This window comes from Anser cygnoides, chromosome 17 (genome assembly GCF_040182565.1).
Source record: "Anser cygnoides isolate HZ-2024a breed goose chromosome 17, Taihu_goose_T2T_genome, whole genome shotgun sequence".
NCBI classification, from domain to species: Eukaryota; Metazoa; Chordata; class Aves; order Anseriformes; family Anatidae; genus Anser; species Anser cygnoides.
Window position 1 is genome coordinate 11,639,101 of NC_089889.1, and position 26,232 is coordinate 11,665,332.

The 26,232-nt window shown below is 41.0% G+C and overlaps 1 protein-coding gene across 2 annotated transcripts in view; it reads left to right on the top strand.

Moving 5' to 3' along the window:
* GCN1 (GCN1 activator of EIF2AK4) overlaps window positions 1-26,232 on the top strand; it is a 42,872-nt gene that overhangs the window by 9,478 nt on the left and 7,162 nt on the right. For both annotated transcript variants that reach the window (XM_066978893.1, XM_066978894.1), the window contains exons 15-51: window positions 340-492; window positions 1,276-1,368; window positions 2,816-2,891; window positions 3,055-3,214; window positions 4,150-4,339; window positions 4,471-4,595; window positions 4,962-5,140; window positions 5,307-5,400; window positions 5,836-5,949; window positions 6,031-6,229; window positions 6,725-6,880; window positions 9,884-10,065; window positions 10,325-10,405; window positions 10,922-11,065; window positions 11,702-11,829; window positions 12,019-12,208; window positions 12,626-12,696; window positions 13,509-13,674; window positions 14,685-14,879; window positions 15,056-15,302; window positions 15,960-16,081; window positions 16,391-16,505; window positions 17,371-17,550; window positions 17,893-18,113; window positions 18,840-18,908; window positions 19,056-19,194; window positions 19,304-19,500; window positions 19,869-20,011; window positions 20,777-20,894; window positions 21,036-21,251; window positions 21,582-21,746; window positions 22,159-22,320; window positions 22,767-22,859; window positions 23,107-23,250; window positions 24,262-24,531; window positions 24,831-24,944; window positions 25,465-25,695. In XM_066978893.1, coding sequence (XP_066834994.1) covers window positions 340-492; window positions 1,276-1,368; window positions 2,816-2,891; window positions 3,055-3,214; window positions 4,150-4,339; window positions 4,471-4,595; window positions 4,962-5,140; window positions 5,307-5,400; window positions 5,836-5,949; window positions 6,031-6,229; window positions 6,725-6,880; window positions 9,884-10,065; window positions 10,325-10,405; window positions 10,922-11,065; window positions 11,702-11,829; window positions 12,019-12,208; window positions 12,626-12,696; window positions 13,509-13,674; window positions 14,685-14,879; window positions 15,056-15,302; window positions 15,960-16,081; window positions 16,391-16,505; window positions 17,371-17,550; window positions 17,893-18,113; window positions 18,840-18,908; window positions 19,056-19,194; window positions 19,304-19,500; window positions 19,869-20,011; window positions 20,777-20,894; window positions 21,036-21,251; window positions 21,582-21,746; window positions 22,159-22,320; window positions 22,767-22,859; window positions 23,107-23,250; window positions 24,262-24,531; window positions 24,831-24,944; window positions 25,465-25,695 — 5,642 coding nt within the window. The remainder of the gene's footprint in view (window positions 1-339; window positions 493-1,275; window positions 1,369-2,815; window positions 2,892-3,054; window positions 3,215-4,149; window positions 4,340-4,470; window positions 4,596-4,961; window positions 5,141-5,306; window positions 5,401-5,835; window positions 5,950-6,030; window positions 6,230-6,724; window positions 6,881-9,883; window positions 10,066-10,324; window positions 10,406-10,921; window positions 11,066-11,701; window positions 11,830-12,018; window positions 12,209-12,625; window positions 12,697-13,508; window positions 13,675-14,684; window positions 14,880-15,055; window positions 15,303-15,959; window positions 16,082-16,390; window positions 16,506-17,370; window positions 17,551-17,892; window positions 18,114-18,839; window positions 18,909-19,055; window positions 19,195-19,303; window positions 19,501-19,868; window positions 20,012-20,776; window positions 20,895-21,035; window positions 21,252-21,581; window positions 21,747-22,158; window positions 22,321-22,766; window positions 22,860-23,106; window positions 23,251-24,261; window positions 24,532-24,830; window positions 24,945-25,464; window positions 25,696-26,232) is intronic.

Here is a 26,232-nt window from a genome sequence, read left to right on the forward strand (position 1 = left end):
AATTTACTTCTGCTCTCTCAGAGAAACATAGTTTTAACGTCAGACTTCCTGTGATTTGAACTAGTTCCTTTTATGTAACCGGATTAGCATTTTCTTTTGCATCCCATGAACAGAAGCTTGTAGTGGGATGGGACCCTCTTACCTGTGAGGAAAGGACCAGAGTGGTTATCGTCCTCATAGCTAAAGTTTAATCACAGGAGTGACTGGCAGTGCTTTGGGAGTCTTCCCCGTCTGTGTCTGGTTTGCTTCTTGTGTCGTAACAACAGAAGAACCGTTGATACCTTCGGTTTAATGTGTGAAGGATTTTGTTTTGCAGTTTGTCTCTGTCTGTCTCCTCAGGTGACACGTTATTACAGGCAATGGACTTGCTGCCAATGCTGATCCAGACAGTAGAAAAAGCGGCATCCCAAAGTACTCAGGTTCCCATGGTAACCGAAGGAGTTGCTGCAGCTTTGTTGATCTGCAGGATGTCTGTAATTGAGGGACAAACTGGTAAGATCACAAAACATCTTGGCAGAATCCAATATGAACAGGCTCTGAGGAATAACACTTTTTCTTGACAGTGTGCCTCCGGTTCTATTCCTTAATCCATATATTGCTTCTGAGTAGAGAATCACTGCCCTTTGGTAAACCAGGGAAAGATTTATTCTGATCTCTCCCGGTTCTGTCAATGAGAAATTCTTGCTCTTCTGTGGCTTTGCAAATTTCAGCTTCCATTCACTTGGGGCAGTATTTCTCTTTGCTCTGACAAAAAATTCATTCAGACCTTACATGCTAGGACATGACTGAAGTGTTAAAAGTGTTGAAGCATTAAAAGTGTAACTTGTTTGCCATTTATGTAGTATTTTTACAAACTGTCTTTGGAAAACTGCAGGACTGGAATTCTGTTTTCCATTAGAGCATATTGCAAGAACTGTCTGAATTCATACATCTGCCAGGATATAAAATCCAGATGTGTTCTGTCTGTCAAAAGCAACACATCAGCTTTCTCCTTTTCTTCATTTTTAGGGAGCCTTGCCCTATGAAAATTAAGGTGAAACAGATTTTACATTTCACAAGTGTAAGTCAGAGAAATATATTTTTTTCAACAGGTGTTTTTTAGACATGCTTATAGTTCTGAATGAGAGATGAGAGGCTTTGTAAGTGAAGACAAGCAAAAGCTAGAAATAGCTTCAAAAATTTCAGGAGACAGAATTTTACTGTATTCTCTGTAACCTGGTAAGTTCTTACTCATTTTGGTAAGTCCTTGATAGACATCTGTTCTTTTCCTGTCAGAGTCTAAGCTGAGCAGCTTCTGGCAGCTGATTCTGGATGAGAAAAAACAAATTTTTACATCTGAGAAGTTCTTGCAGTCCGCTTCAGAGGAAGGTAAATTATCAGTTATTGTGTATCCTGTTACTGTTTAATTCTATTACTTAAGCGAGCTACTTTGCTGTTAGCCCTGTTCTGTGGTCCTTGGGGATCCAGTTTCAGATTAAAATGAACAATGCTCTCTTTTAGAAGTATATCTAAATTAATTGTAACCTGGCAGTGAATTAATTTATTTCTAATGTTTCTAGCCTATGTTATCAAACATTTACAATTCCAAATCTTTATATTCAGTAAAAGTCTTTCCAATCCAAAAAAGTGTGTGGTGTTCCAGCTTGTAAGTAGATAGTTGTGGCCAATCTAAGGGACATGGATAAGCATAAAACTAGGAAGAAGATGGGGAAAAGTAAAATAAGGTTGGAGAAGAATACATGCAGAGGAAGCTTGTGAGATAATGTGGAGGAAGAGTAGTAACAGATAAATCAACTGGGTTATACATTAGTCTATCCATGCTCTATTTTGTTCTCTTGTGTTTAAAGATTAATTGGGAAAAAAAAGTGCCCCACAGAGACATCACTATCTTTTAAACTGAAAGCCTTGCAAATGAGTTCATGAATCGTTTCTCCAAAATGAGTCCATTTATCTTTTGTACAAAGCTTTGAAGAGGTAAATGGGAACTAGCATAATTTCTTTGCTTGCTGTGATCATTATTTGCTGAAGGCAATGTGTATATCCAGTCATTTTCCTTCCCAAGTCTGCAGGTATCCTGAAACAGTATGATCTGGGAAATTGTATATTGGTCCATTAGGATGTTAATTCCAAAAACTAATGCTGGTAATTTTGAGAGTAAGCATTGTCATGATTTGTTATTGGTTATAAATGAGCAAAAACATCCAGCTGATGTGTTTAACATCCCCAAGCTATCTGATGATTCAAATGTCCAAAGTAACCTGTTATCAAACTTAATACGGGTTATAACCTACTCCACGTTTCAGGGCTTTCTGCTCCTGCTTTTATGATATGGTTGGACATTGGTATACAAACCAAAGGGCCTAGAGACAGTAGAAGCTCAGATGATAGTATGAGGTAAAATACCAAAGCTACTACTCCCGCAGCATTATACACTTTTTTATTAATTCATTACACATTTTATTGTCACTTAAGACGTTTCAGCAGTGCTCAGGAATTGACAGTATTGATGCAGTGAGTATGGTGCTTCTTATTTGATTTGCTCTGTTTACTCACACAGAAATAGGCCTCTCATACTGGTTAAGGAAATTCTGCTGGAATGAAGCTAACCACGTTTCTCTTAGCTCATGGTTCTGTTTCCAGTCTTGTCAGATCTGAGTTGGACTTGTTTCTAGCTTTATTGAGAAGTTTATGTAGAGGCTCAATTTTGGCAGCTATTTTATTATGTTCTGATTGCTGTTTATTCATTCTTAAGTAAAAAAAAATCTCCTTCCTTATGAAATCACATGCTATTTTAAATATTTGTCTTTTCCCACAGCAATGTGTACCGTACTGCAGCTGACAGAGCGTCTCCTCTTGGATCATGCACAGCGGCTCCCTGAAAGTAAAGTTCAGTACGTAGAGTGCTGTTACTGATCTGGGTCCGATCATGAATGTCTATGCAGGAGAGGGTGGGCCTGCAACTTTGTACAAAATGCTGAATGCTTTGTGCTTTTGTGGGCAGGTGGTTTGCAGAGCTAACTCCGTTGCTCAACCTGTTTATTTCTCCATTTTCAGGCAGTATCACCGTGCCCTTATTGCAGTACTGCTGAGTCGGACCTGGAATGTTCGAAGACAGGCCCATCAAACAGTCAGGAAGCTCTTGTCCTCTCTGGGAGGATACAAACTGGCCTACGGGCTCTTGGAGGAGCTGAAAGTGGTTCTCAGTTCTCATAAGGTGAGCGGTCAAGAAGCCTCGTCCCTGCTTAGTTGTTTGTTGCCAATCAGCTCCCTATCGTAGGTTTGCTGTTAACATTGGCATACAGTGTGCTAGGAAAAGGATTCAGGTCCAGCTTAGTGATCTTCTAGAAATGCCACTTGTTACTAGATTACTGCTATTATTTTGTTAGTGTCCCTGGTGTGTGAGGCTGCCTAGTCTTCCCTATATGCACAAAACCCATGTTATTCCAAATTAATCGGGGGAGGAAGCTGCAGATTTCCCTGGTCTTGTATTATTTAAATGCAAGTTTACTCCCCAGTGGAAGACCAACTATGTAGATCCTTTCTCAGTACCCTATTTTTTTGGCCCTGGCTAACAGTTCAGACTGTCTATTTAAAACAAATGCAATATAAATACTTCAGTAACAACTAGTGTCAAAAATGGAAGGGGAAAAGAAAAAGGAAATGTTAAATCCTGTATTATTGGGCATGCTGCTAAGCCAGCACCATGTCAAGTTGCTAAATAGGTTATGTTGCATTATTTAGGTACCAAGGGTGAGACTTCATAAACAATACCTCTATGTCACAGACAAAGCCTGAATAAGGTATTTTTGAAAAGATACTGGGTAAAATTAGACAGCAGAAGCTGGGCGTACTGTTCCTAGCCAACTGGTGAAACCTTTTCCAAAGTCCTCTTTGCTAAAAATGGTAGTTTTAGTTTTATTTTACCCTGCCTTGCCAAATCTAGTATAGTCTTCTGCTCTTAGTCTTTCCATCACTGTCAGCACTCTGTGTGTTGGCTCCATTATCATCCTTTATTTTCTTGGAAAACTTGAGGTTGCTAGCACTTTCAGAGGGAGCTGATTTCTGGTGTTCAGTATGGTGTCCCTGTAGGAAAGTGTGCTCAGGGCTCAGGAAAGCTTGCTATGATGTTTATGACAAATTGTCCCCTAGGTTATGCCTCAGGAGGTCCTGGTGATGGAGTCGGGAGAGTTGTCAGAGCTAGGAAAGACATACATTCCTCCCCGTGTACTTCATGAGGCACTGTGTGTCATCTCAAGTGTGGCGGGGCTGGATGTGGATTCCTTTGAGACGGAAAAGCTGGCTCTGGAGATGCTGCTAGTCAGCCATCATCCGTCTCTAGGTAAGTAAAGGGGTAAAACCACTCTCATGGACAATGTATGTGGTATTTTTTTTTAATTTATTTTACCTTTTTGTTTCATTGTATTAGTAATCTGCTTCATATTTATTATGTTTATTTATTCTTCATGCTAGTGGCGGTACAGCCAGGTCTTTGGCCAGCCCTCCTCATCAAGATGAAGATAGATCCCAAAGACTTTATTACCAAACATCTGAATGACATACTTCCCAGACTCACTGCCTACACTCCAGAGAACCAGGTGATAAACTTCTGCTTTCCTGTTGTTAGTACAAGGAGATACTTTGAAACAAAAGAGTTTTTTGGAGAAGTAAAGTGGTCTATCAGAAAGGAGATGTGTCTCTAAGGTGGAGAAAAGGCAGGTTCAAAGAGAAATCCAGTGGGGAAAAAAAAAAAAAGAGCTGGGATTTAAGGCTGCAGGGAGAATGTGTATCAGCAGCTGAGTAGAATTCTAGATAAGGTTTTGATACCCACTGGATGAGGAATTAGAACTCGAAGGGTGTTGCTCTCAAAGAACACAACATGGCCTGCTTCAGCAGGGCATAGTCTTTTGAAGCAGTATCAAGGAATACTGATGATAGTGGTTTTTCCTTTGTTTTCTTGATAGTCATCCATGAATGCGGTGGGATCTCTCTCCCTGCTTTCACCTGGCAGAGTGCTCCCACAGCTCATCAGCACCATCTCCGCATCAATGGAGAATCCAGCTCTGTGCCAGGTTACTCGAGAGGAATTTGCCATCATGAAGACACCAGAGGGAGAACTGTATGACAAGTCAATAATACAGAGGTAAGACTATCATTTCTTTTTTCTGTGAACATGGGGATTGATTCCTGCTGGCATCTTGTCAGTGAGTAAGTGGGTTTGGGTTTGCCAGATACTCTTTTCTGCACAGAAGTTCCTAGATTTGTATGCTTTCTTCAGAATAGTGCTGATTCTTTGCTTTCTTTCTCAGTGCTCAACAGGACAGTATGAAAAAGGCTAATATGAAGAGGGAGAATAAAGCTTACTCTTTCAAGGAACAAATCATTGAGCTGGAGCTGAAGGAGGTGAGGTGATGGGAACAGGAAAGCTATTAGTGATGGCTGAGACACCAAGCTATCTCATCTGTTTTGTGCATAGCTTCTGGCATACCTGTGTACAGTGTTGGGAAAGATTCTCTGTATTTCTTTGAATACCTAAATATTTTATTTTCTTGTATCTGTGTATATCAGTTTCTCTTACGCCTGTATATGTATTAATTTCTGTTGTATTCTGTTGATTTTTGAGTGCACTTACTAGTTGGTAATACTTGTTTTTCTCTTCATCTCTTGTTCAGTGCATCTTGTGTGAGTTTCCCAGTAGGGGTTGTTAAACGGGTGCTTCCATCCTGTTTTAAAAGTAAATTCTGAAAAGCAAGGTGTCCAACTTATTCCTCCACCTAATTGAGGGTTTAAAGTTAATAGTTACCAGTTAATAATGTCCATGGCTCTCTCTATTTGCAGGAGATAAAGAAGAAGAAAGGAATAAAAGATGAGGTGCAACTGACTAGCAAGCAGAAAGAATTAATGCATGCACAGCTGGAAAAGGAGTCTCAAATAAGGAAACGATTGAAGGAGGCAAGTTTTGATGATCTTTTTTGCCAGCCCTGCAGCTACCAGAGTAATTTATGGTAATCCTTCAAATTGTTTCTCTTACAGCTTGATAATGAACTGGAAACAGCCTTGGGACTCCTGGACACTGTTATCAAGAGAAAACCTCCTGGTCTAACTCAGTACATTCCTGGTCTCATCAGCTCCTTCTTGCCACTTTTTAGATCGCCTTTGGCTGCTCCAAGAATTAAGGATCCTTTTCTTTCCTTAGCTTCCTGTGTCATGCCTGCTCGACTTAAAACTTTTGGTTAGTATTTGCAGATGCTGTTTAAGGGCAAGGGTGCATGACTTTTATGGCAGGGTGGTCAAAATCCTCGCTCTTATAAGCTGTGGATCATGACCGTATACCACAGATAGGTAAGAGGAAAAAACACTATGGAACAGTGTTTAAAGAGCTGACTGCAGTGTCCTAGTGATCCCACTGCTGGACAGGTCTTGGTTTGGGCTGACATCTTTAGAAAAGCTTGGAATTACTGAAATTTCATGACGGATGTTGCAAAACAAGAAGTTTGCTCCTTGTTGGAGGGAATACACAATAGTGTTCATACAGCAGAAAGTGACTCTTCTGAATGGAAATGTCCCCTATAACCCTTAGGGCTGTGCTTCCATCTTTGCACATCTTTTGCAGCCTGGGATGTTTCCTAGAGCTTTGTTAGAATTCTTTGGTCTGTGTTCAGGGGGATTGTTCTCAAGAAATGTTTGGTTTTAGTCTTCTCATATTTTTCTTATTCTTTCGTTCCAGGTACTTTAGTGAGCCATGTGACCTTGCGTCTGATGAAACCTGAATGTGAATTGGATGATTCCTGGTGTCAAGAAGAGCTGCCAACTGCTCTCAACAGAGTTGTTAGCTTGCTGCATGCCCACACCATTCCTAGCCGAACAGGCAAGGGAGAAACAGGTAAAAGGCACTGTAGATCTTAACCTCCCTGCCCCCCCCAAATAACTTAGTTGTTTTAGTTTTCTTGGTTTGTATGTTTCATAGGTGAGACTTCACTTCTTCTCTTTTTAAATCCAATAAGTCTTTTCATAGATATGAAAAACTGTAACTTCCTCATTGATTTTTTTTTGTGTGTGCGGTGGCAGTAGTAGAAAATATATTACAATTACAGTTAAGTGTAAAAATGAAACAGCAATAACTTTTTTCTTAAAATGGTTCAGACAGAAATAATAGTAGTGAAATTAAGACTCATCTTTGCTAAGGACAGTTCTTGCATTTCACCACCACTTAGCATAAGTGATTCAGTGAGACTAAGTGGAAAGACAAAATAATTGCTTGTTATCTGAGATCTCAGCAGAGAAGTGCCTGTGGCGGGTTCTTGTTTTCTACGTAGTACTGCAGTTCATGAATATTTTATTCTGGCACAGTTACAGAAGAAGCAGTTCCTTTCTACTTTGTAACATAAGGGCAAGCACCAATATTTTTATAATTCGAGAGTATGATCTGGGCTAAAATGAACCCAGGGGTTAGTTTTAAAATAGATCAATTCCAAAATCTGCTTTATGATGGGGTGTGCAAGTACTTGTATCACTACATGCTAATAGATAAGAATTCTGAAGAGGTTGGAGAAGTCTGCTTCTTTTGGAGGCAGGGATGACTTAGTCTGTCTTTACAGATGCGGTGTTCTGTAGTGATAGAGGTGGTTCACCCAGGCTTTGGAGCTGATCATCGTCTAGCTCGGTCAGAAACTGCTGTGGTAGACAGTTTATAATTTTTTTAAAGAAATCTAGGATTCCACTTGGTCCCTTACCCCAGTAGTTCAATTCTGCCCTTACAGTTCTGTTGCCAGTCAGATCTGCAGTTTTGTGACTCTGACTTAAATAATCTTTACTGTAGAGCAGGAACAGTTGACCATGTTGAGCACCACTTTAGTTCTCAACGTCTCTGTGATAATTCAGTGTCTCTGTTATGTCATACATTTCCATATTAATTGCAGGATCATTAACATTTGAATGCTTATTTCCAGAAAGCAGTGAAAGTATTTTGAATGTTCTGCCTTCAATATTTCTTACAGTGCTTATTTAAATGAATATCTGATTTTTTTTTTTTTTACTTCTCTGGCAAGAGAAAGGCAGTAGGTACTATAACACTTTGTTGGACAAGTCAAGTTGTATTCCCAAATAATTTTTCCTCAAAGTTCTTAAAATGCTTTTGAGTGCTGTCTTACACAATACTGTTTAGTGGAAGTTAGTTTCTTCAGTTACCATGATACTTAGGAGAGACCACACGTCTTTATACTGTACATGGTAAAATTTATCATTCATTGCTGAAATGCCAAGATACGTTTTAAAATACCAGCTACTCTTTTAACAGAACATTTATCTTCTCAGATAAAGCCTTCTCCTTCCTGCTGCATGTAGAGGGACAGTTGCTTAAGCCTAAAAATATCTGGCCAATAATTAAAAAAAAGCGTAAAATCAGATAGTGAGCAAACAGATAGTGAGAAAAATCTCACATCCGAGATAGCGGGTTTTTTACCTAAACTATTCATGTTAAATAGTTAGGAGCTCACAGTGTGTTTGGTATTTAATATTTCTCTCTTGAACTACTTCTGCAGTATGTATCTATGCCCTACATAAGCTGACTAATACTGCAGTATTGTATCTGCAGTGCTCTTCATCTGCATCTTAGAAATCTAAATTGTGGCATTCTCTGACAGCACAGATAGGATGTTGAAAGCAAACGTTTTCCCTAGATATCCAGTACTTTAGTTTTAACAATATATAAAAGCATGACTCCAGCTAGAGGCCCACGGGCATATGTTCAAGAATACATTCTACACTTAACCATATATATACTCAGCAAGTAAGTAGTGCTGACAGTTTAGCTTGAAACCAAAAAGAATCATTCTTTCTTTTTCTTAATTGTAGCGTTCAGATTTTCTTTAAACTTTTTGCTTTGGACTAACTGGAAGACTGAAACAAGCACTTGTTATGTCCCATAGCCAAGCCCCGGTGAGAAGGAAGAATCAAAGTCTTTAACAACAGGAATCCAAAAGCCTTAATTTTTTCTAGGGGGAAGAGGGTTTGAGCCTTGTGCCAGAATTAGAGAAACCTCATTCTCAAGAATCCAAATGAAGGCTGGAGTGACAGGTTTGTTAGGTTGGTAGGAAGTGTTTAAAGGGAATACAGCTGGCAAATAAGCTGCTAGTTTGGGACAAAGCAACTTTAAAAATGAGTTAGTTAAATAATATCAGATCCCTGTGTGGATCCTGTTGCTTGGAATAAAATTGACCGTAATGTTTTTTTAGTTTAATTCAAGTGAATTCTCAGAGAGTGTACATGCAAACTTAATGCAATTTAAATATTAGATTTTTAATTTCAACACTGATTGTGTAATGATTTAATTTTGTGATGTCTCCCCCATCCCCTGAGTATGGTCTGTATAGACAAAACCATGGTATTGCATGTCCATCTACTTTAATCCATTGAATTGTTTCAATGGATTTTGCTCAGCAAATTGCATTTGCTTTGTGCGTTTTTTGAAATATTATAGTATTGGAAGTAATTTGTAATTCTAAAATGACTTTAATTAAAGCCAGCTCATCGATATAGCAAGCGAGAACATTAGGTAGATCTGAGTGCCAAATGTCAGTGTTGGAGCCCTAATGTTGCTGCCACGAAGTGGCAAAGTGATAGGGACTCAACAGGTGGCAGGCTATGCAAGCTGCCTTCAACAGGCTCAGCGTTGTGTCTGTATGGGCTAAGTCCAGGTACACGAGACATCATCCCATAGACACTGTGTTTTTAGGGGCACAGAAATACTTAGAGTCACTTAACAGGTTTGTATGTAAGATTGAAGCTGGCAATATCTGTTACAACCTACAGAGTGTACATTTTGCATCAGTCAGTATTATAAAATGGTGAGCAGTTGTGCTCACAGGATTCTTTCTCCTTTTCACAGGTGCTGCCCCATTATCAGCTCCAGCATTTTCCTTAGTTTTTCCTCTCCTAAAGACTGTTATGATCGAGACGCCCCATAACAGTGAAGACAAGGAGGAGTTCCTGGTCAAGATTCTGCAGATCCTTACGGTTCACGCTCAGCTGAGATCGTCAGCAAATGGCCAGGCTTTGCTGGTGGATGAGGTGAGAGCTGTGGGGATGAGGTCACCTTCCTCTATGGCTGTAAAGCTGAGGGATGGGATGAAACACCTAATGTGTAAACTGGATAAAGCAGATTAATTCTACTAGTTAGTTAACAACGTACGACTGTTTTCTGTCACAGGTTTTGGCTGTGTGCCTAGACCTAGGTTTTTATTGTGGTTCTTAAATAAGGACGGCCATACACAGGCATAGTTCTTTGGAGTCACAAGACGTGGGTTTTTCTCCCCTCCTCCTCTTTCAGAATGGCCCGGAGTTGCTGCCCCGAAGGGACATGTTGCTTCTGCTGACCCGGGTGATAGGAACAGGTTCTCCACGGTTACAGGTGAGTCCTGGGCTTCATAACCACAGTCAGGATTCTGCCTCAGTTTCATCAGCATCTAACCGAGGGAAATACATCCACCTGGTCCCTGAGGCTGGTGGTTGATATGTTATCATTTGTCTCCTATGTTTATGGTATTTTGGGGGGGGGGATAAAATACCTGTGTCTTTTTTTCCTGTGAGTTTTACGCATTAAACATTCTTCAGTTTTCCCCAGGTGTCATTTTATTCCTTCTCTAAGGCCTTGTTCAGTCAAAGAAAATCTGTAGTCACTCCCTGGAGTGACCAGCAGTAAAGTTTGATCAAAAGGATGAGGTGGCAGAAAGACAAATAGTAACAAAAAGGCACGGGATTGGACTGAACTCTTCAGTTCTTATTTTCATCCTGAAGCCTTGTCTCTGTTCTTTCAGAATTTCTTTGCTTGTGATAGCACTCAATGCCCACCTGTGCTTCCTTTGATCAAATGCAGAGAAGAAGAGGGCAGTGGTGGAATCTTTAATGCTTCCTCTCGGCATTTCAGGTTCTGGCTTCCAACGCACTGACCTCCCTGTGCACGAGTAGCAGTGGGGAGGACGGCTGTGCCTATGCGGAACAGGAGGAGATTGATGTGTTACTGCAGGCCCTGCAGTCCCCGTGCATGAATGTTCGAGATGCAGCCCTCAGGGTAGGTGGGAACAACTCATGGTTACACTGACTTCTTTCATTTTTGGGGAGGTGAATCTTCTCCATCACTGTTGAAGAGAGGCTTCGGCTGTGATCCTAGTCCTTGGGCGATACGTCTGCAGTAGGAGGTTTTAGCTACTGAATGTTAATGCTATGAGTAATGCTTTTTGTGCAAGATTTACCTGGTGGAAAGGAGTATACTCTGGGTCTATCCACACTTTTGTTTTGTTGAAACAAGTGTAATTACAACAGCTTACCATTTTCTATTTAAAATTGCATAGAGCTTAGTCTCAAAGGGAGAAGCTGTCAAAAAATTGCTTTGTCTATATTGGGCCTTGTGTTTTTGGAAAGCTTCAGGCTTAGTCACTTCAAAGAAGATAAAACCAAAAAAACTGAGGGTGCTTTCTTTTTCTTTGCCATCAAACAAATTTCTTTTTAGCTCTCCTGAGCTAGTTTCTCTGTTCTCAGGAACAGAAAAGACTGTAGTCACCAGAGCACAACCTAGTGCTGCACAAGTGTACATGAATTTTGATACTTCCAACCACTGAGAGCTTGACTTGGCAAAAGTTTTAAGTGTTTTAAAGCGTCCGTTTGTAAAATCAGATATTTGCACTGATTCTCCTGTAAATTAATTCAGGGACTGATGGAGCTACAAATGGTTCTACCAACCCCAGACAGTGATGAAAAGAATGGACTGAATCTGTTGCGTCGCCTTTGGGTAGTAAAGTTTGATGTGGAAGATGAGATACAGAAGTTGGCAGAGAGGTGAGAGTTATTCCCAGCTGACTGGATTGTAAGGGGGCCTCTCTGCTGTTCACCTTGTGAAGCTTTATAGGCAGGGGCTTTGCCTCCTGGAGGCGGAGGGCAGGTTTGGGTTATATTAGCCTTATATTGCACGTAGCAGTGGCTTCTCTACCTGAAGGGTGATCTGTGGCCTCTTTGTGCGTGCTGCAGGTTGTGGGAGTCCATGGGTCTGGAGCTGCAGCCTGACCTCTGTTCTCTGCTGATCAAAGATGTCATCTACCATGAAGAGGCAGTGAGACAAGCAGGTGCTGAAGCCCTTTCCAGAGCTGTAGCTCAGTATCAAAACCAAGCAGCAGAGGTTATGAATAAACTTACAGAGATTTACCAGGAGAAGCTCTATGTAAGTACTCTTGTCCCAAAGGGTTGACAGGCCCAAGCTTGTGCTGTATTTTCTATTTTTTAAAGATCATTTTTCCTTTTGTCTGCTCTGAGAATATGCATGAAGCTTACTGTTGCTGTTTGAGCTCATCACAAACGTTAATGTATTGGTCCTCAAGTTAACAGCAAGTAATGGCACCATTGCACAGGTGAATGATATGGCTTAGGTGATACAGGAAGACTGTGGCAGAGCAGGGACTAGAATTAAGTTTTTTTGGTCTTAAACTAGCACTCTGCTTGTTTTTTGTTATGCTCTTCTGCTAGTGGTATCATTACCTCTCTGCAGTATTTTAAAAATGGCATTGCAGGTATGCCTGACAGTATTCTCTGCGCTTGTGTCCTTGGAAAAGGCATTCTGATGAAATTTCCCTCCTTGCAGAGGCCACCTCCAGTTTTGGATGCTTTGGGACGAGTGATATCTGAATCACCACCTGACCAGTGGGAAGCAAGGTACAGTTATCTTCATGTTTATCTCCTCGCTTCCTGTGCATCCAATGCAGTGTTCCAGATTTTTATTTATACATCCAGGCAGTGTTTCTACACTTGTATTTCTATAAGGGAATGTTCAAGGACAAAATAAACGTAGTTATATTGACTTGCTGATTTCATGGTTCCTTCTTGTTAAGAATATTTGTGCCCCTCAAGCAGGCTGGGCACTCCAAATTGAGATGCTCTCACTTCCGTCCAAATACTTGGTGCTATCTTCTCTATGCCCTTCTGTTAAGAACAGGATCTTTCCCAATCAGTCTCTCTGAATCTTGTCCTATCTTAATGGATTCCTACCTCTGTATGGACAAGTGATTGTTGCAAGAGAATCAGGCAGCAGTGCTAGCCCTAATGAACTGAAAAAATTCCAATTTACATAATTACTTTTTGTCTACTTGCATGCCCTATACAGGTCTAATTGGAGATCTTGTGTGCTCTCTTAAGCTAATTTGTTTAGTGCTGATGTACGCTGTGGTACAGCTGCTGTATTTCAGCAGTAGATAAAGTGATCCTGATGTCTGTGTGTTGGCCCAAGTATCTGTAACGCTTAATCAGCATAAAAGGCATTATTTGGCTGAAGGACTGTTGTCCTTTTGGGAACCTGCAGCATGGGGTTATGTAATGAAATGCACTTAGCTTGGACACTGAAGCCCTCTAATTTCATAGCATCTCTCTCTCTTGATTTCTTTAATGTACTGTTGATAGCAGATGTGTTTGAGACCTCAAGCAAATGCTGTCAAAAGTCAGTAAGCTCACTCAGCTCACCACCTTTACAGGTGTGGCATAGCGTTGGCCCTTAACAAGCTCTCACAGCATCTGGACAGTTCTCAGGTGAAGCCACTCTTTCAGTTTTTCGTACCGGATGCCCTGAACGATCGCAGTCCTGAGGTCAGGAAGTGCATGTTAGATGCAGCTCTTTCAACACTCAACACTCATGGCAAAGTAAGTCTGAATGCTTCTCTCTGTAGCAGTGGGAACAGGTGGGATGAAAATGTAGATACCGTGTTGGAGCCCATTTATTGATGTATTTTTCTTAGATGGTGATGTTACTTGTAACAGCTGAAACTTTCATATAGTAGGATTTTTTTGATCAGTGATGTTCTGTTAGTGACTAGTGTTGGTTACAACCATGATTCTGTCATTGATATAAAAAAAGAAATAGCCCCGAATTAACTGGAGTTAAAATGGTATACCACTAGAGTAATAAGAGTAAAATTATACCACCAAGTAAAATTATACCACCAAAGGTGATATTTCCCTTTCAGGCCTCATGGGAAGCAAAATTTGAAAGCTTTCAGATCGTTGGCTTAATGAAACTTCATAACAACTGAAATTATTCCAAGAACTAAGGATCATGACCTTCCTCACAAAGATGTGTTAGATGGGAGAGGTTTAGGGGATGTAAATTGCTCGTCTCCTTTTTTCCTCGTGTGCCAGTCACCTCTTCTGGACAGTCCTCTATATTCCTGTTAAGCTCGGTGTTTCTGCTCTGTTATCACTCTCGTGTCTTGCAACTGTCTTTATGACTTCTCTTGACAGGTGATGACAGTCAGAGTATTTTCATTATTTTGTCTTCCCTTCTGTTTCTTAGAAAAGCAGTGTGAAGTTTGCTTTACCTTTCTGTTCTTTCTTTGCAAATGGAACAAGCAAAAGAGCAGGTGCTCACATTTAGGCTAGCAGTCTTGCTTGGTAACTTGCACTGCTTCTGGCAGAACGTTGTGCTGACAGCTTTGGGGATCTAATTTTTAAGGACTAACTTCTCTCTAGCAGGAAATATTTGTTGCCTGTCAGGATGACACAAGGTTTTATTTGATGTGGCATATTAAACGAACTGTAAATACTGTCTGATTGTTCGGTTTGTTGGCTCAGAGAAGAACAAACAAGTCCACTGAGCATAGCAAATCTCATTCTGAGTGGACTCTAGTGGCAAGTTCTGTGGTTTTGTTTTTCAGGACAATGTTAACTCTCTCTTGCCAGTGTTTGAAGAATTCCTGAAAAATGCTCCTAATGATGCCAGCTATGATGCTGTCAGGCAGAGTGTGGTCATTCTGATGGGTTCACTGGCAAAACATCTGGACAAGAGTGACCCTAAAGTGAAACCAATTGTTGGCAAACTGATAGCAGCCTTGTCCACACCATCTCAGCAGGTGGGTGCCTTCTTGGAGGAGTCCCCATGTTCCACGCAGAGGCAGGTTAACACTGATGTCAGAGAGATGAAAAATGGCTCTGGTGACAGACAGCTCTCATCGTGGGTGCAATCTCAGGGAAAGTTACATTAGTGATCAGTATATTGTGATCTGACAGCTGGTGGATTGTTTTACAGGTTCAGGAGTCAGTGGCAAGCTGTTTACCACCACTGGTGCCTGCAATTAAGGAAGATGCAGGAGGAATGATACAGAAGCTGATGCAGCTGCTTTTAGAATCGGATAAGTATGCTGAGCGCAAAGGTGCAGCTTATGGGCTGGCAGGCCTGGTGAAAGGCCTTGGCATCCTTTCTCTCAAGCAGCAGGAGATGATGACCACGCTAACCGATGCTATCCAGGACAAGAAGAACTTCCGTCGGCGTGAGGGTAAGGAACTTTTCCTTCTGAAAGGCCTTTCCTTCTAAATACTTCACCTTTATCTTGTATCTACTACTGCTATGGTCATGTTGAATGATACCTTGTGCTTTTCTTTACATTTATTTTACAAAAGTTTGCAGCATAGGAAATGAGGGCTGTCTGTCATGAAGCCACTAATTGTGTACAGTGTCCTAAAACTGGTCTGTTTGTGTTGTGGTGGGAGAAGGTTATCTGGTCCTAGACAGTATGTTTGTACTCCTGCCTCCTGTTTTCAAAGGCAGGTGTTCCTAGGTGGGCTTCTGCCTCTTGAGGCAGTACATACTCAGCTGGTCTAGAGTGGCTTTCAGAACCTAGTTCTTCCTTGTGATGCTGGATGTTTCCTGTCCTTATTTCTGTTTACCGAAGCTAGGAGTCAGGACTGTTACATGGGTTTAATGCTACTGGGCCTCTTGCTGTCCTTTCTGAGACCACAAATCTCCACCAGTGTTTGCCACAAGTGCAAGAAAGCAAGAGATTTTCAGGCTGAGATTTGAGGGATTTTGGAGGAATTCTACAGATATCTGGCAAATTACATGTGCTCTTTCCATTCTCTTTAAATGAAGTTATGTTTTCCCTTGACTATCCCTTACGTTTATTTTCCTCTGACTATCCTTTATGTTCATTTAGGGGCTCTGTTTGCCTTTGAGATGCTCTGCAGCATGCTTGGAAAGCTCTTTGAGCCGTACGTGGTTCATGTGCTACCTCACTTGCTGCTTTGTTTTGGAGATGGGAACCAGTATGTGCGAGAGGTAAGAGGCCGCAGATTTCTGACAACATGCAGTTAGGAGAAAACAGAAATGGAATGGATATGAATGCTGTTTATAGTTAGGCAGATTGAGAAGGTGACACATGCCTTGAGAGGCCACTAATATAACTTGGTCTTCTTAAAAACTGAAAGCATTTTATGTCAATGGCCATTAACTGGGAGCTACTTTTGGCTAGCTGCATTGTTGGAGTTAGACACAATTTTACTTGAAGGCTTTGTTCCCATTGAGTCGTTGAGTGAAGAAGGAAAAACCATGTTGTGACTCCTTGTAAATGTTCTCTTCTCCTTGGAGGCTGCAGATGACTGTGCCAAAGCAGTGATGAGCAACTTGAGTACTCATGGAGTGAAGCTGGTTTTGCCATCACTTCTTGCAGCACTAGAAGAGGAATCTTGGAGAACCAAAGCTGGTATGGACCAATATCTGGCTGACATGACTGACAGTAACTCATAGTTACTTTTGCTGTTGTTCCCCTTGCTTATTCGTGCATCCTTACAGATGTAAGGATGTAGGAATAAGCACCTAATAATAAGTACCTAAATAAGTACCAATAAATACCTAAAGGGGGCTACAGGAAAGCTGGGGAGTTGGGGTTGTTCAGCCTGGAGAAGAGGAGGCTCCGGGCAGACCTTATAGTGGCCTTCCAGTACCTAAGAGGGGCTAGAGGAAGGCTGGGGAGGGACTCTGTCAGGGAGAGTAGTGACAGGGCAAGGGGTAATGGCTTTAAACTAAAAGAGCGTAGATTTAGATTAGATATTAGGAAGAAATTCTCTACTGAGAGGGTGGTGAGGCACTGGAACAGGTTGCCCAGAGAAGCTGTGGATGCCCCATCCCTGGAAGTGTTTGAGGCCAGGTTGTTGGACGGGGCTTTGAGCAATTTGGTCTAGTGGGAGGTGTCCCTGCCCACAGTTGGAGTTAGATAATCTTGAATGTCCCTTCCAACCCAGACCATTTTATGATACCTGAGCAAATTATCCTGGAAGATGCAAGGGATGCTTTTTATCCGTCTTCTCTCCAGAAGGAGTCCAGAAGCTAGATGTTTCCTTTCCCACCCCCCCATCCCACCTTTCTTTTCCCTGGTACTAAACAAAACAAAAATAGTTTTTGTATTTTAAAGTGCACGGAGTGGCTTAATGGATTTCAGCCGTTCTGTGTTCTCTGCTGAGACCACTTGTAGATTTGAGTTTGAGGTGAATCTTCTCTTATTTCTTCTTAATGTTATGTATTGTTTTGCAATTTTTTTCTTTCTTTCTTTTTGTGTTCTTCATGCACAGGGTCAGTGGAATTGCTGGGAGCCATGGCATACTGTGCTCCCAAACAGCTCTCCTCCTGCTTACCCAATATTGTGCCAAAACTTACTGAAGTGCTCACAGACTCTCACGTGAAGGTGCAGAATGCGGGTCAGCAAGCTCTCAGGCAGATTGGGTCTGTCATCAGGAATCCAGAGATCCTTGGTAAGAACTGTCTGCATCTCTAGTGCCGAACAATGACCAGGGTTTATAATAGCACAGTTTATGTTCACTGCATTTAGGATTAAACGTGAACTTCTGTAGAAATGAAGCTACTTCTATAGCAGTATAACATGAAAGCTTCACAACAGCTGTCTGCTTCAGGGCTTTTTGTGAATACTCCTTTCTGTTTTGTCAGCTAATGTTGTTAGGGTTTTCTCTGTTCTATGCTTCTGAATGCCTTAAGAGGATGTAAAGCATCCTGTGAGAGAACACCAGCTCACTCTGGCATGTGCTTTTGTTTTATGTACAAATAAAGTCTTTTCTCTCCTTTTTAAAAATGTTCAGCGATCACTCCGGTTCTGTTGGATGCTCTCACTGACCCTTCCAGGAAGACTCAGAAGTGTCTGCAGACTCTGCTGGATACCAAATTTGTCCATTTCATTGACGCTCCATCGTTAGCTCTTATTATGCCGATTGTGCAGAGAGCTTTTCAAGATCGTTCCACAGACACGAGGAAAATGGCTGCGCAGATTATTGGGAACATGTACTCCCTGACTGATCAGAAGGTACAGTACTGAAGGAGCTTTCTAACTGTGTGCTATATTTACTGTGTAGAAGCTAAGGGAGAAAGCACGGGGGATAATTTATTTGGTTTGGGGATTTTGTTATTAAGGTAAACAATATTAGAATCCAGGCAGCTTTAATTAAATGTATGTAAACGAACAGGCAGTGGCTATAAAGGCAGTGAAAATTCTCAGGAGCTTGAGACTGTTAGCTTTGCACTTGCCTCATCTAGGTATTACCAGATTTATCCCTGCAAAAGAAGTCTTTTAATTTTTGCCATATATAAAATGCCCTAACAAATAAACAAGCAAAACTACTACCAGCGAAACACAGATCAGTTGTTTACAAATGGATCCTGGGTTTGTTTGAAAAGTATTTGTACAACCTCACTGTAGGCTAAAGAACCGTGTTTAATTTTTGTGCTGATAATCTCTATATTTAAACCTTGTGTAAATGTTAAGTGTTGGATTTTCCTTAGATACAAAGTGCTAAGTTATGGCTGAGCATCAAAAAGGTTTCGAGTGGTTTGCACGGAACTGGTGTTCTTTCTTCTACTTAGAGAACAATCCAGTGTGCTCATTTGCAGGGTTTTAAAAAGAACTGATTGAACTCTCAAGATGTTAAGGGTGATTGCTAATAATAAGGGGCTGAACTGCCCGTTACATAAAGATGATTTAAGTTTTTCTCATTTTGAATCTACTACTTAATCTTTGGGCTCTTTGTTTCAGGATCTGGCTCCTTACCTACCCAGTGTGACTCCTGGCCTGAAGGCATCTCTGCTGGATCCTGTACCTGAAGTAAGTCTTTTTGTATAAATACCATTTCAGTGCATTATGTTAAACTTTATCATCATCTTCTGTAGATCTGTAATAAGGCTGACACATCTCTGTCTTAGTAACTTTGACAGGGTATTTTACAAATCTCTTGTTTCTCTTGTCTTTTAGGTGCGTACAGTGTCTGCAAAAGCACTGGGAGCCATGGTAAAGGGCATGGGAGAATCATGCTTTGAGGATTTGTTGCCATGGCTGATGGAGACACTGACATATGAGCAGAGCTCAGTGGACCGATCTGGTGCTGCTCAAGGTGAGGACAGCTGTGTCTGAATACGGAGCTCAGGCTTTCTCCTACTGAATCAGATTAGCTTTGTTGTTTCTGGCATTTATCAACTCTGTTACTTGCTTTTTTTCTCCAGGTTTGGCTGAAGTTATGGCTGGTTTGGGGGTGGAGAAGCTGGAGAAACTTATGCCAGAGATTGTAGCTACTGCCAGTAAAGTGGATATTGCTCCACACGTGCGCGATGGCTATATCATGATGTTCAACTACCTGCCAATTACCTTTGGAGACAAGTTCATTCCATATGTTGGTCCCATCATCCCTTGTATCCTTAAGGTATGTAGCAGAGACCTAAAGAATTCTATTTGTTAGCAGATTAAAAAATAAAAAAGCCTCCAGAGTATTTTAAGTGTCACTTCCAGTAATTGTGAGACAGGTAGGTATTTGTTCAGCATTGCTGGGCTATAAAAATACATAAAAGAATTTAATTTATAAATGATTTATTCTTCCAAGTTATTTGCTTGCTGTCTTTTGTGGTCACTAGTAATTTCTTGAAATCACGTTTGTCCATTCACAACTCTATGGTTCGTTTACTTTTCATGGCTGAGAGAAAACATCTTTTTGTTTTCCTTCTTGGTCTTGTATATTGTGGTGGAAAAAGAAAACAAAAACCAGGTTTCACAGACACTTCTCTCTCTGTTCAGGCACTAGCAGATGAGAATGAGTTTGTGAGAGACACTGCCCTGCGCGCTGGCCAGAGAATCATAAGTATGTATGCTGAGACTGCCATCGCGCTTCTCCTGCCACAGCTTGAGGATGGCCTGTTTGATGATTTGTGGAGGATAAGGTAGGGTATATCTTATCCACAGACTTTCCATGCTTAGAAAACTGGTGTCATTAAGACTTTGTTGCTTCTCAAGCAAGTTCAGAGACCTCCTATGAAGCAAAAGCAAATGTCTCTTTTTGCTTGATGATTGAGTATGATGCCTTATAGCACCGAGCCTGAGAAGCCCTGCCAGCCATGGATCAGGTTTCCTGGTACCTGCAAAGCATTCCTACTAGATTATTAATTCTGATAGCAACTCTGACAAGCACTTCCAAGGTAGCTGATGTGGCAATATTTAGTCGCAAACATATTGTTTCTCATTTTTCAAAGTGCTGAGTAAGGTATTTTTCGCTTGTGTATGGAAATGTGCAGTGGAGCGCTCACAGCTAATAACAGTTGCTCAAAAATTAGTTGTACTAAGAGGCTTGTGTCAGCTGAGTGCTGATGGTTGCCTTTATCCCAGGTGAATGTCTTTTGGGTTGGCACAGATACTGGCAAAGTCATCTTCCTTTTCAGAATCCACACAATTCCCTGATATATTATTTTGATACAGGAGCTCTCTCGTCCTGTCTGGCTTGGAATTCATTCCTTCCCCTTCTCTCCAGCATGCTTGTTCACAGTCATGTAGGCAGAATAATCTTACATATCAGTCCGTACAGCATTTCAGTGCTGACCTAACTCTTTGCCTTGCATTTTGTTCATGTTTCTATTTGATGTATTGCTGTACTTGGACAGGGACTGCCTGATTACCCTGTTTGTAACACTTGACTTGCTTTCTGTTGCCAGGTTTAGCTCAGTTCAGCTCCTTGGAGATCTTTTATTCCATATCTCAGGAGTGACTGGAAAAATGACCACAGAAACTGCCTCAGAGGATGACAACTTTGGAACAGCCCAATCAAACAAGGTAAAGCTGTTCCTGTCTGTTGTGCTTTTTTTAAAATCAGCTTGGAAAGCCTGCTGGAAAGACATATTGAATAAGCATGTATCTTGTTCTTTTTGGAAGTTTCAGGAGTGGATAATACAATTCTGTGCTGTTTCTTTTCAGGCTATCATTAATGCTCTTGGTGTGGAGAGGAGAAACAGGGTGCTGGCAGGGCTGTACATGGGCCGCTCTGACACCCAGCTGGTAGTGCGTCAAGCCTCCTTACATGTCTGGAAGATTGTAGTCTCAAACACTCCTCGCACACTGCGTGAAATTTTGCCAACCCTCTTTGGGCTTCTGCTGAAATTCTTAGCCAGTACTTGTGCAGATAAACGAACGGTGAGAAACTGAGTAATGCATTCCTGTTACTGCAGACCTTACAAACCAATTCATGAAGAACACAGGATCATTTTTTTATGAATCACTCTAAAGCCATAATGAATTTAATTGGACTGAGAGCGAGTATAAGAGTTCTCTCTTTACTGAAGGCAACTGTGATGGCAGTAAAACTATTTTTTATATGACTACTTGTTACAGTGCTGTTTCCATTGCTACTACTCTGTCTATACCATAAATGGTAGTTTATAGTTAAAAGCTAACTTTTGCTCAAAATTCAGCTGCTTAAGTTTTATAAAACAAGAAAATAATTAATTAATTTTGGGGGCATAGGTTGCGGCACGGACATTGGGAGACCTTGTCCGGAAGTTAGGAGAGAAGATCCTTCCTGAAATCATTCCTATTCTGGAAGACGGACTGAGGTCAGACAAGAATGATGAAAGACAAGGAGTCTGCATTGGGCTGAGCGAGATAATGAAATCTACCAGCAGAGATGCGGTAAGTTAAATAAGGAAGGTGAAATCTGCCATTTCCTAGGTATTTGTTACAATGCTGCTGTTGCAGTAGAGACACAGAAATATAGTGACAGTATTGGACTTCCTTTGTGGACTAAATTCAGGACTTAAAACTAACATGAGTTGCTGTTGAGGCAAATGTACACATTTGCATCTGTTGATATATTTAAACCATCGCACAGTTCTGACTTTTATGAGCTATCATAATAAAAAACATCCACATGGTATCCTTAGAGCACTGTGAATCTTTGATTAATCCTTCTTTTCTTCAAGTATATTTCAAGCAAACAGAAAATTATTGTCTGCTGTGTAAATTCCTGTTCTTAAGTATTCTACTGAGATGCACGTGTCCATTGTGCTTTAGATATTCTGTAATTTTATCTCTACGTTTTCAGGTACTGGTTTTCTCCGAGTCCCTAGTTCCTACTGTGAGAAAAGCTCTGTGTGACCCTCTGGAAGAAGTCAGAGAGGCCGCAGCTAAAACATTTGAACAGTTGCACTCAACAATTGGACATCAAGCTCTTGAGGACATCCTGCCATTTTTGTTGAAGCAGCTGGTAAGCATTACTCAGTGTTAGTCAACAACTTAATGATGTTGTGGGACAAGTTTTGAATGACTAGCTTAAAGGAGAGGGAAGCTTGCATTGGCAGACCCTTCCAGGGAGTGGCATCTCTACATTGTCTCCTCCTAGTCATGCTAGCCATCAGCAGGGCAAGTCTTGTGGCTAAAGTACAAGCCTAAGAATTGCTGCGTCTGGCTCTGCTAGGAAATTGCCATTGTCACCTCCATAAATTGGCCACCATGCATGATATGTCACATCAGAAAAATGTGACGTAAGAGCTTGTTTAGGTTTTAGCTATATAATAGAAGAGCATTTTTAGATAGAAGGACCTGTGTAAGTACTGGTTATATGATCACGTGGTGAATTGTCACTTGAAACAGGGTTTAGCTTGGTGTGTCACAAATCATGTCTCAGGTTTATAATGTTCTTTCTCCCTGTAGGATAATGAAGAGACATCTGATTTTGCTGTGGATGGTCTTAAACAAGTTATGGCTGTCAAGAGCCGGGTGGTGTTGCCTTATTTGGTGCCAAAGGTACAACTGGAAACAAATTTTAAGCTTAGAGCTATGTTTGTATTCTATTTTCTGCCAGATTTCTTTGGACTGATGACAAAATATTTTGAAATTTTCTTCCGATTTTATGCTCAAAACATTGTCACTGCGGTTGTGATGCACTCATACTTAAAACTTTCTCATGTTATAGATGACTTAAAATTCATTCCTTCTGAAGAAACTTCTTGCTTGTCTCATTTATTTATTTACTTATTTATTTATTTTTTAGCTGACTACTCCCCCTGTGAATACCCGTGTGCTAGCTTTCCTCTCGTCAGTAGCAGGGGATGCTCTGACAAGGCACTTGAGTGTCATCCTGCCTGCTATGATGTCTGCACTGAAAGAGAAGCTGGGGACTAGCGAAGAGCAACTGGCAAGTAGCACGGTTCAGTTCTCTGTTATGACTGGTTGCCTGAAGATAGTGCTTTGGGTTTATTTCTCAGCACAGAATCTGTGTTCTCTAGATTCACAGATTGCATATTCCATCCACTAGCTTCTTCAGGCTGAGTTTTCTTGCCTGGTGGCATATTGAGAGTTGAAAAACATATGCTTTCCAAATCCATTTGTATCCGTATGAAAGTCTCTTTGGCCTGCAATAAGATGCAATTCTCAGTTTACTTATTCTTGGAGAACTGCCAGAGTGTCTAGTTAACTTTATTTATTATTGGTATAGAAGACTGAGAGATTAAAGGGCTGGAAGGAGAAAATCTCCTATTTTGCACGCAGCACTCCTTCTTAACTGCTTTCAGAAACATCTGTTATTTGGACTCCAGAGAACATCCTGGAGCTGTGACTGAATATAGACATGTACACAAGTTGGTGAATTGGGAATGTTGGTGATAAAGTCCTCTTTTCTGTCTGCTGTAGATGCCCTTTCACTCAGCTTCTAGATGTGCTTGTAATTAGTATTATGATGCAAAGCCTCAAACTACTTAAATAATAATAAAAAAAAAAAGTTATCTGACAAGACCCATGGTGTCTGGGGGTAAATAAGACCGGGCAGACTGAGCTACTCTAATTTTTGGAAGTTAGCCCCTCTGTAGCTGCAGAGCTACCTGTGCAACAGTTCAGGTCACTTGTTAAATTTCGGGAGATGATTATATACCTGTCTTTGATCCAAGACTGGTGACCCATTTATAGCTTTATTTAACCCTAAAATTTGTCAATAAGTAAGTATAAGGACTGAAATATGAGTGGGAAATTGGTTCTGAATTGAGCCTTTAATGGCAGTGTGACCAGCTATTCCATAAGAAAAGATCAGCAAGTGGGATGTGTTGTAGTATTTATCTAAGAGAGAATGCTCTGGATAACACGGGCAAACCTGGTGCTAAATCTGGCTTTATTCTATTTGAGAGTTAATGTAAAGTTAATTTGGACTCTTTAGGAGATGGCAAACTGCCAGTCTGTAATCCTGTCCGTGGAAGATGATGTTGGACAGAGAATTATAACTGAAGATTTGCTAGAAGCTACCCGCAGCCCTGAGCTGGGAATGAGACAAGCAGCAGCTGTCATTCTGAATATCTACTGCTCCAAGACAAAAGCAGACTATACCGGTCATCTCAGGAACCTGGTTTCAGGCTTGATACGACTATTTAATGATACCAATCCTGTAGTTTTGAATGAAAGCTGGGATGCACTTAATTCCATCACCAAGGTAAGATGCAGCTTAAAAAGGTTACGGTGGTAATGGCTGGCAAGGAGAAAGCGGGGATAGAGCTGCTAAAATACTGCCTGAATTGAACCTTTTGGTTTGATTGTAAACGCCATTTACATTTGCAAATGCTGCGAAGATTTGAGAGGTACAGGCTGAGTTTGACATCTGCATTGTGGGTGAAGGAGCAGGCCTTTGGAAGAGGCAGGAAATAGCTGCCTTCTCTTGACACACCTGAGAGTTCAGAAAGGAAAGCTGGTTGTGATGTTACCTCATCTTTGTCTTACCCCTGTCTCCTGCAGAAATTAGATGCTGGGAACCAGCTTGCCCTCATTGAGGACCTACACAGGGACATCCGGGTTGTAGGGAACGAGGCCAAAGGAGAGCATGTGCCAGGATTCTGCATTCCTAAGAAGGTAAAGGATCAGACTGAGCATGTGATGCAAAGGTGGAGTCATCACAGCCACCCCCACCTTTTGGGGGTTTGATTGATATGATGTTACAGCTATTAGAAATACTGAAAAAATTCCAAATCCACATGTTGGAGACTTTTTGTAGGCTACCCCTGCTCTTGAATTACCTTGCAGGCAACTCCTTTTGTAACAAAATCTTTGACAATTCTGTTATGCTTGTAAGTCATGATTGCTGGCTGCTTCTTGTGGAGGTGTAATGCTGGACTTGTGTGCCAAATTTCTCTGGTTTAAAAATTCCCTCATCCACCAGCACTTTCCTCATAGCAACTGGCTTAGCAAGGCGTAGATGCATGAAATCAAGCTGAATAAAAGTAGCTCTGTAAATGTGGAAGCAGGCAGCTGAAGGTCAACAGGAAATTGAGAGAAACTCTCCAAGCTTGTTCATCTGGTGTATAACAGGAGCAAAAATAAGACATTTTTTGCATCAAAGCTTCTGAGCTTTCTTATCTAATTGTCATGACAGGGAGTGACTTCTATACTCCTGGTGCTGCGGGAAGGTGTTCTAACTGGCAATCCAGAGCAAAAGGAGGAAGCAGCAAAGGCCTTAGGGCTAGTTATTAAGTTGACTTCTGCTGAAGCTCTTAAACCATCTGTGGTAAGCATTACTGGACCACTCATTCGGATCCTGGGAGATCGGTTCAGCTGGAATGTCAAGGTGGCTCTGCTTGAAACATTAAGCCTTCTTTTAGCCAAGGTAAGATTCAAAGTAATTGACTCTGATTTGTGAACATATACCATGATAACCTTCCTAAAATCTGCTGCTCTTCATTTAAATATAGCTAGGATAGCTGCTGGTGTAGATCTGATATTTAGGAATGGCTTTGGAACTGGCCAACCAAAAAAAAGCCCCCAGTTTTTGAATCACTAGGCCTCTTAGACATATTGCTAAATGCTGGTCCCACTTTCACATGATTAAAAATTACCATGTAATTAATTTCCCTCCTGCATTCTCCCATTTTGTGAAATGTTAAGTTCAAAGATGATAATCTCATGCATTTGAACTGAGCTGAGCTTTTATTCAGTGCTCTGTACAGAAAAGAACATTCATGATGGCGTAGAAATCCTTTAACACTTCCCTTGTATTTCAGTCCACAGAAAATAAGGTTAGATTTGAAATGAATAAACATTTCGTGGTAAAGCACTCTTTGTGTTCTTCCTGTTTTAGTAGCCTGGCAGATCTGAGTAAGGGCTATTAGCTATTGTGATAACTGACTGCTATAGAAGTCATGCT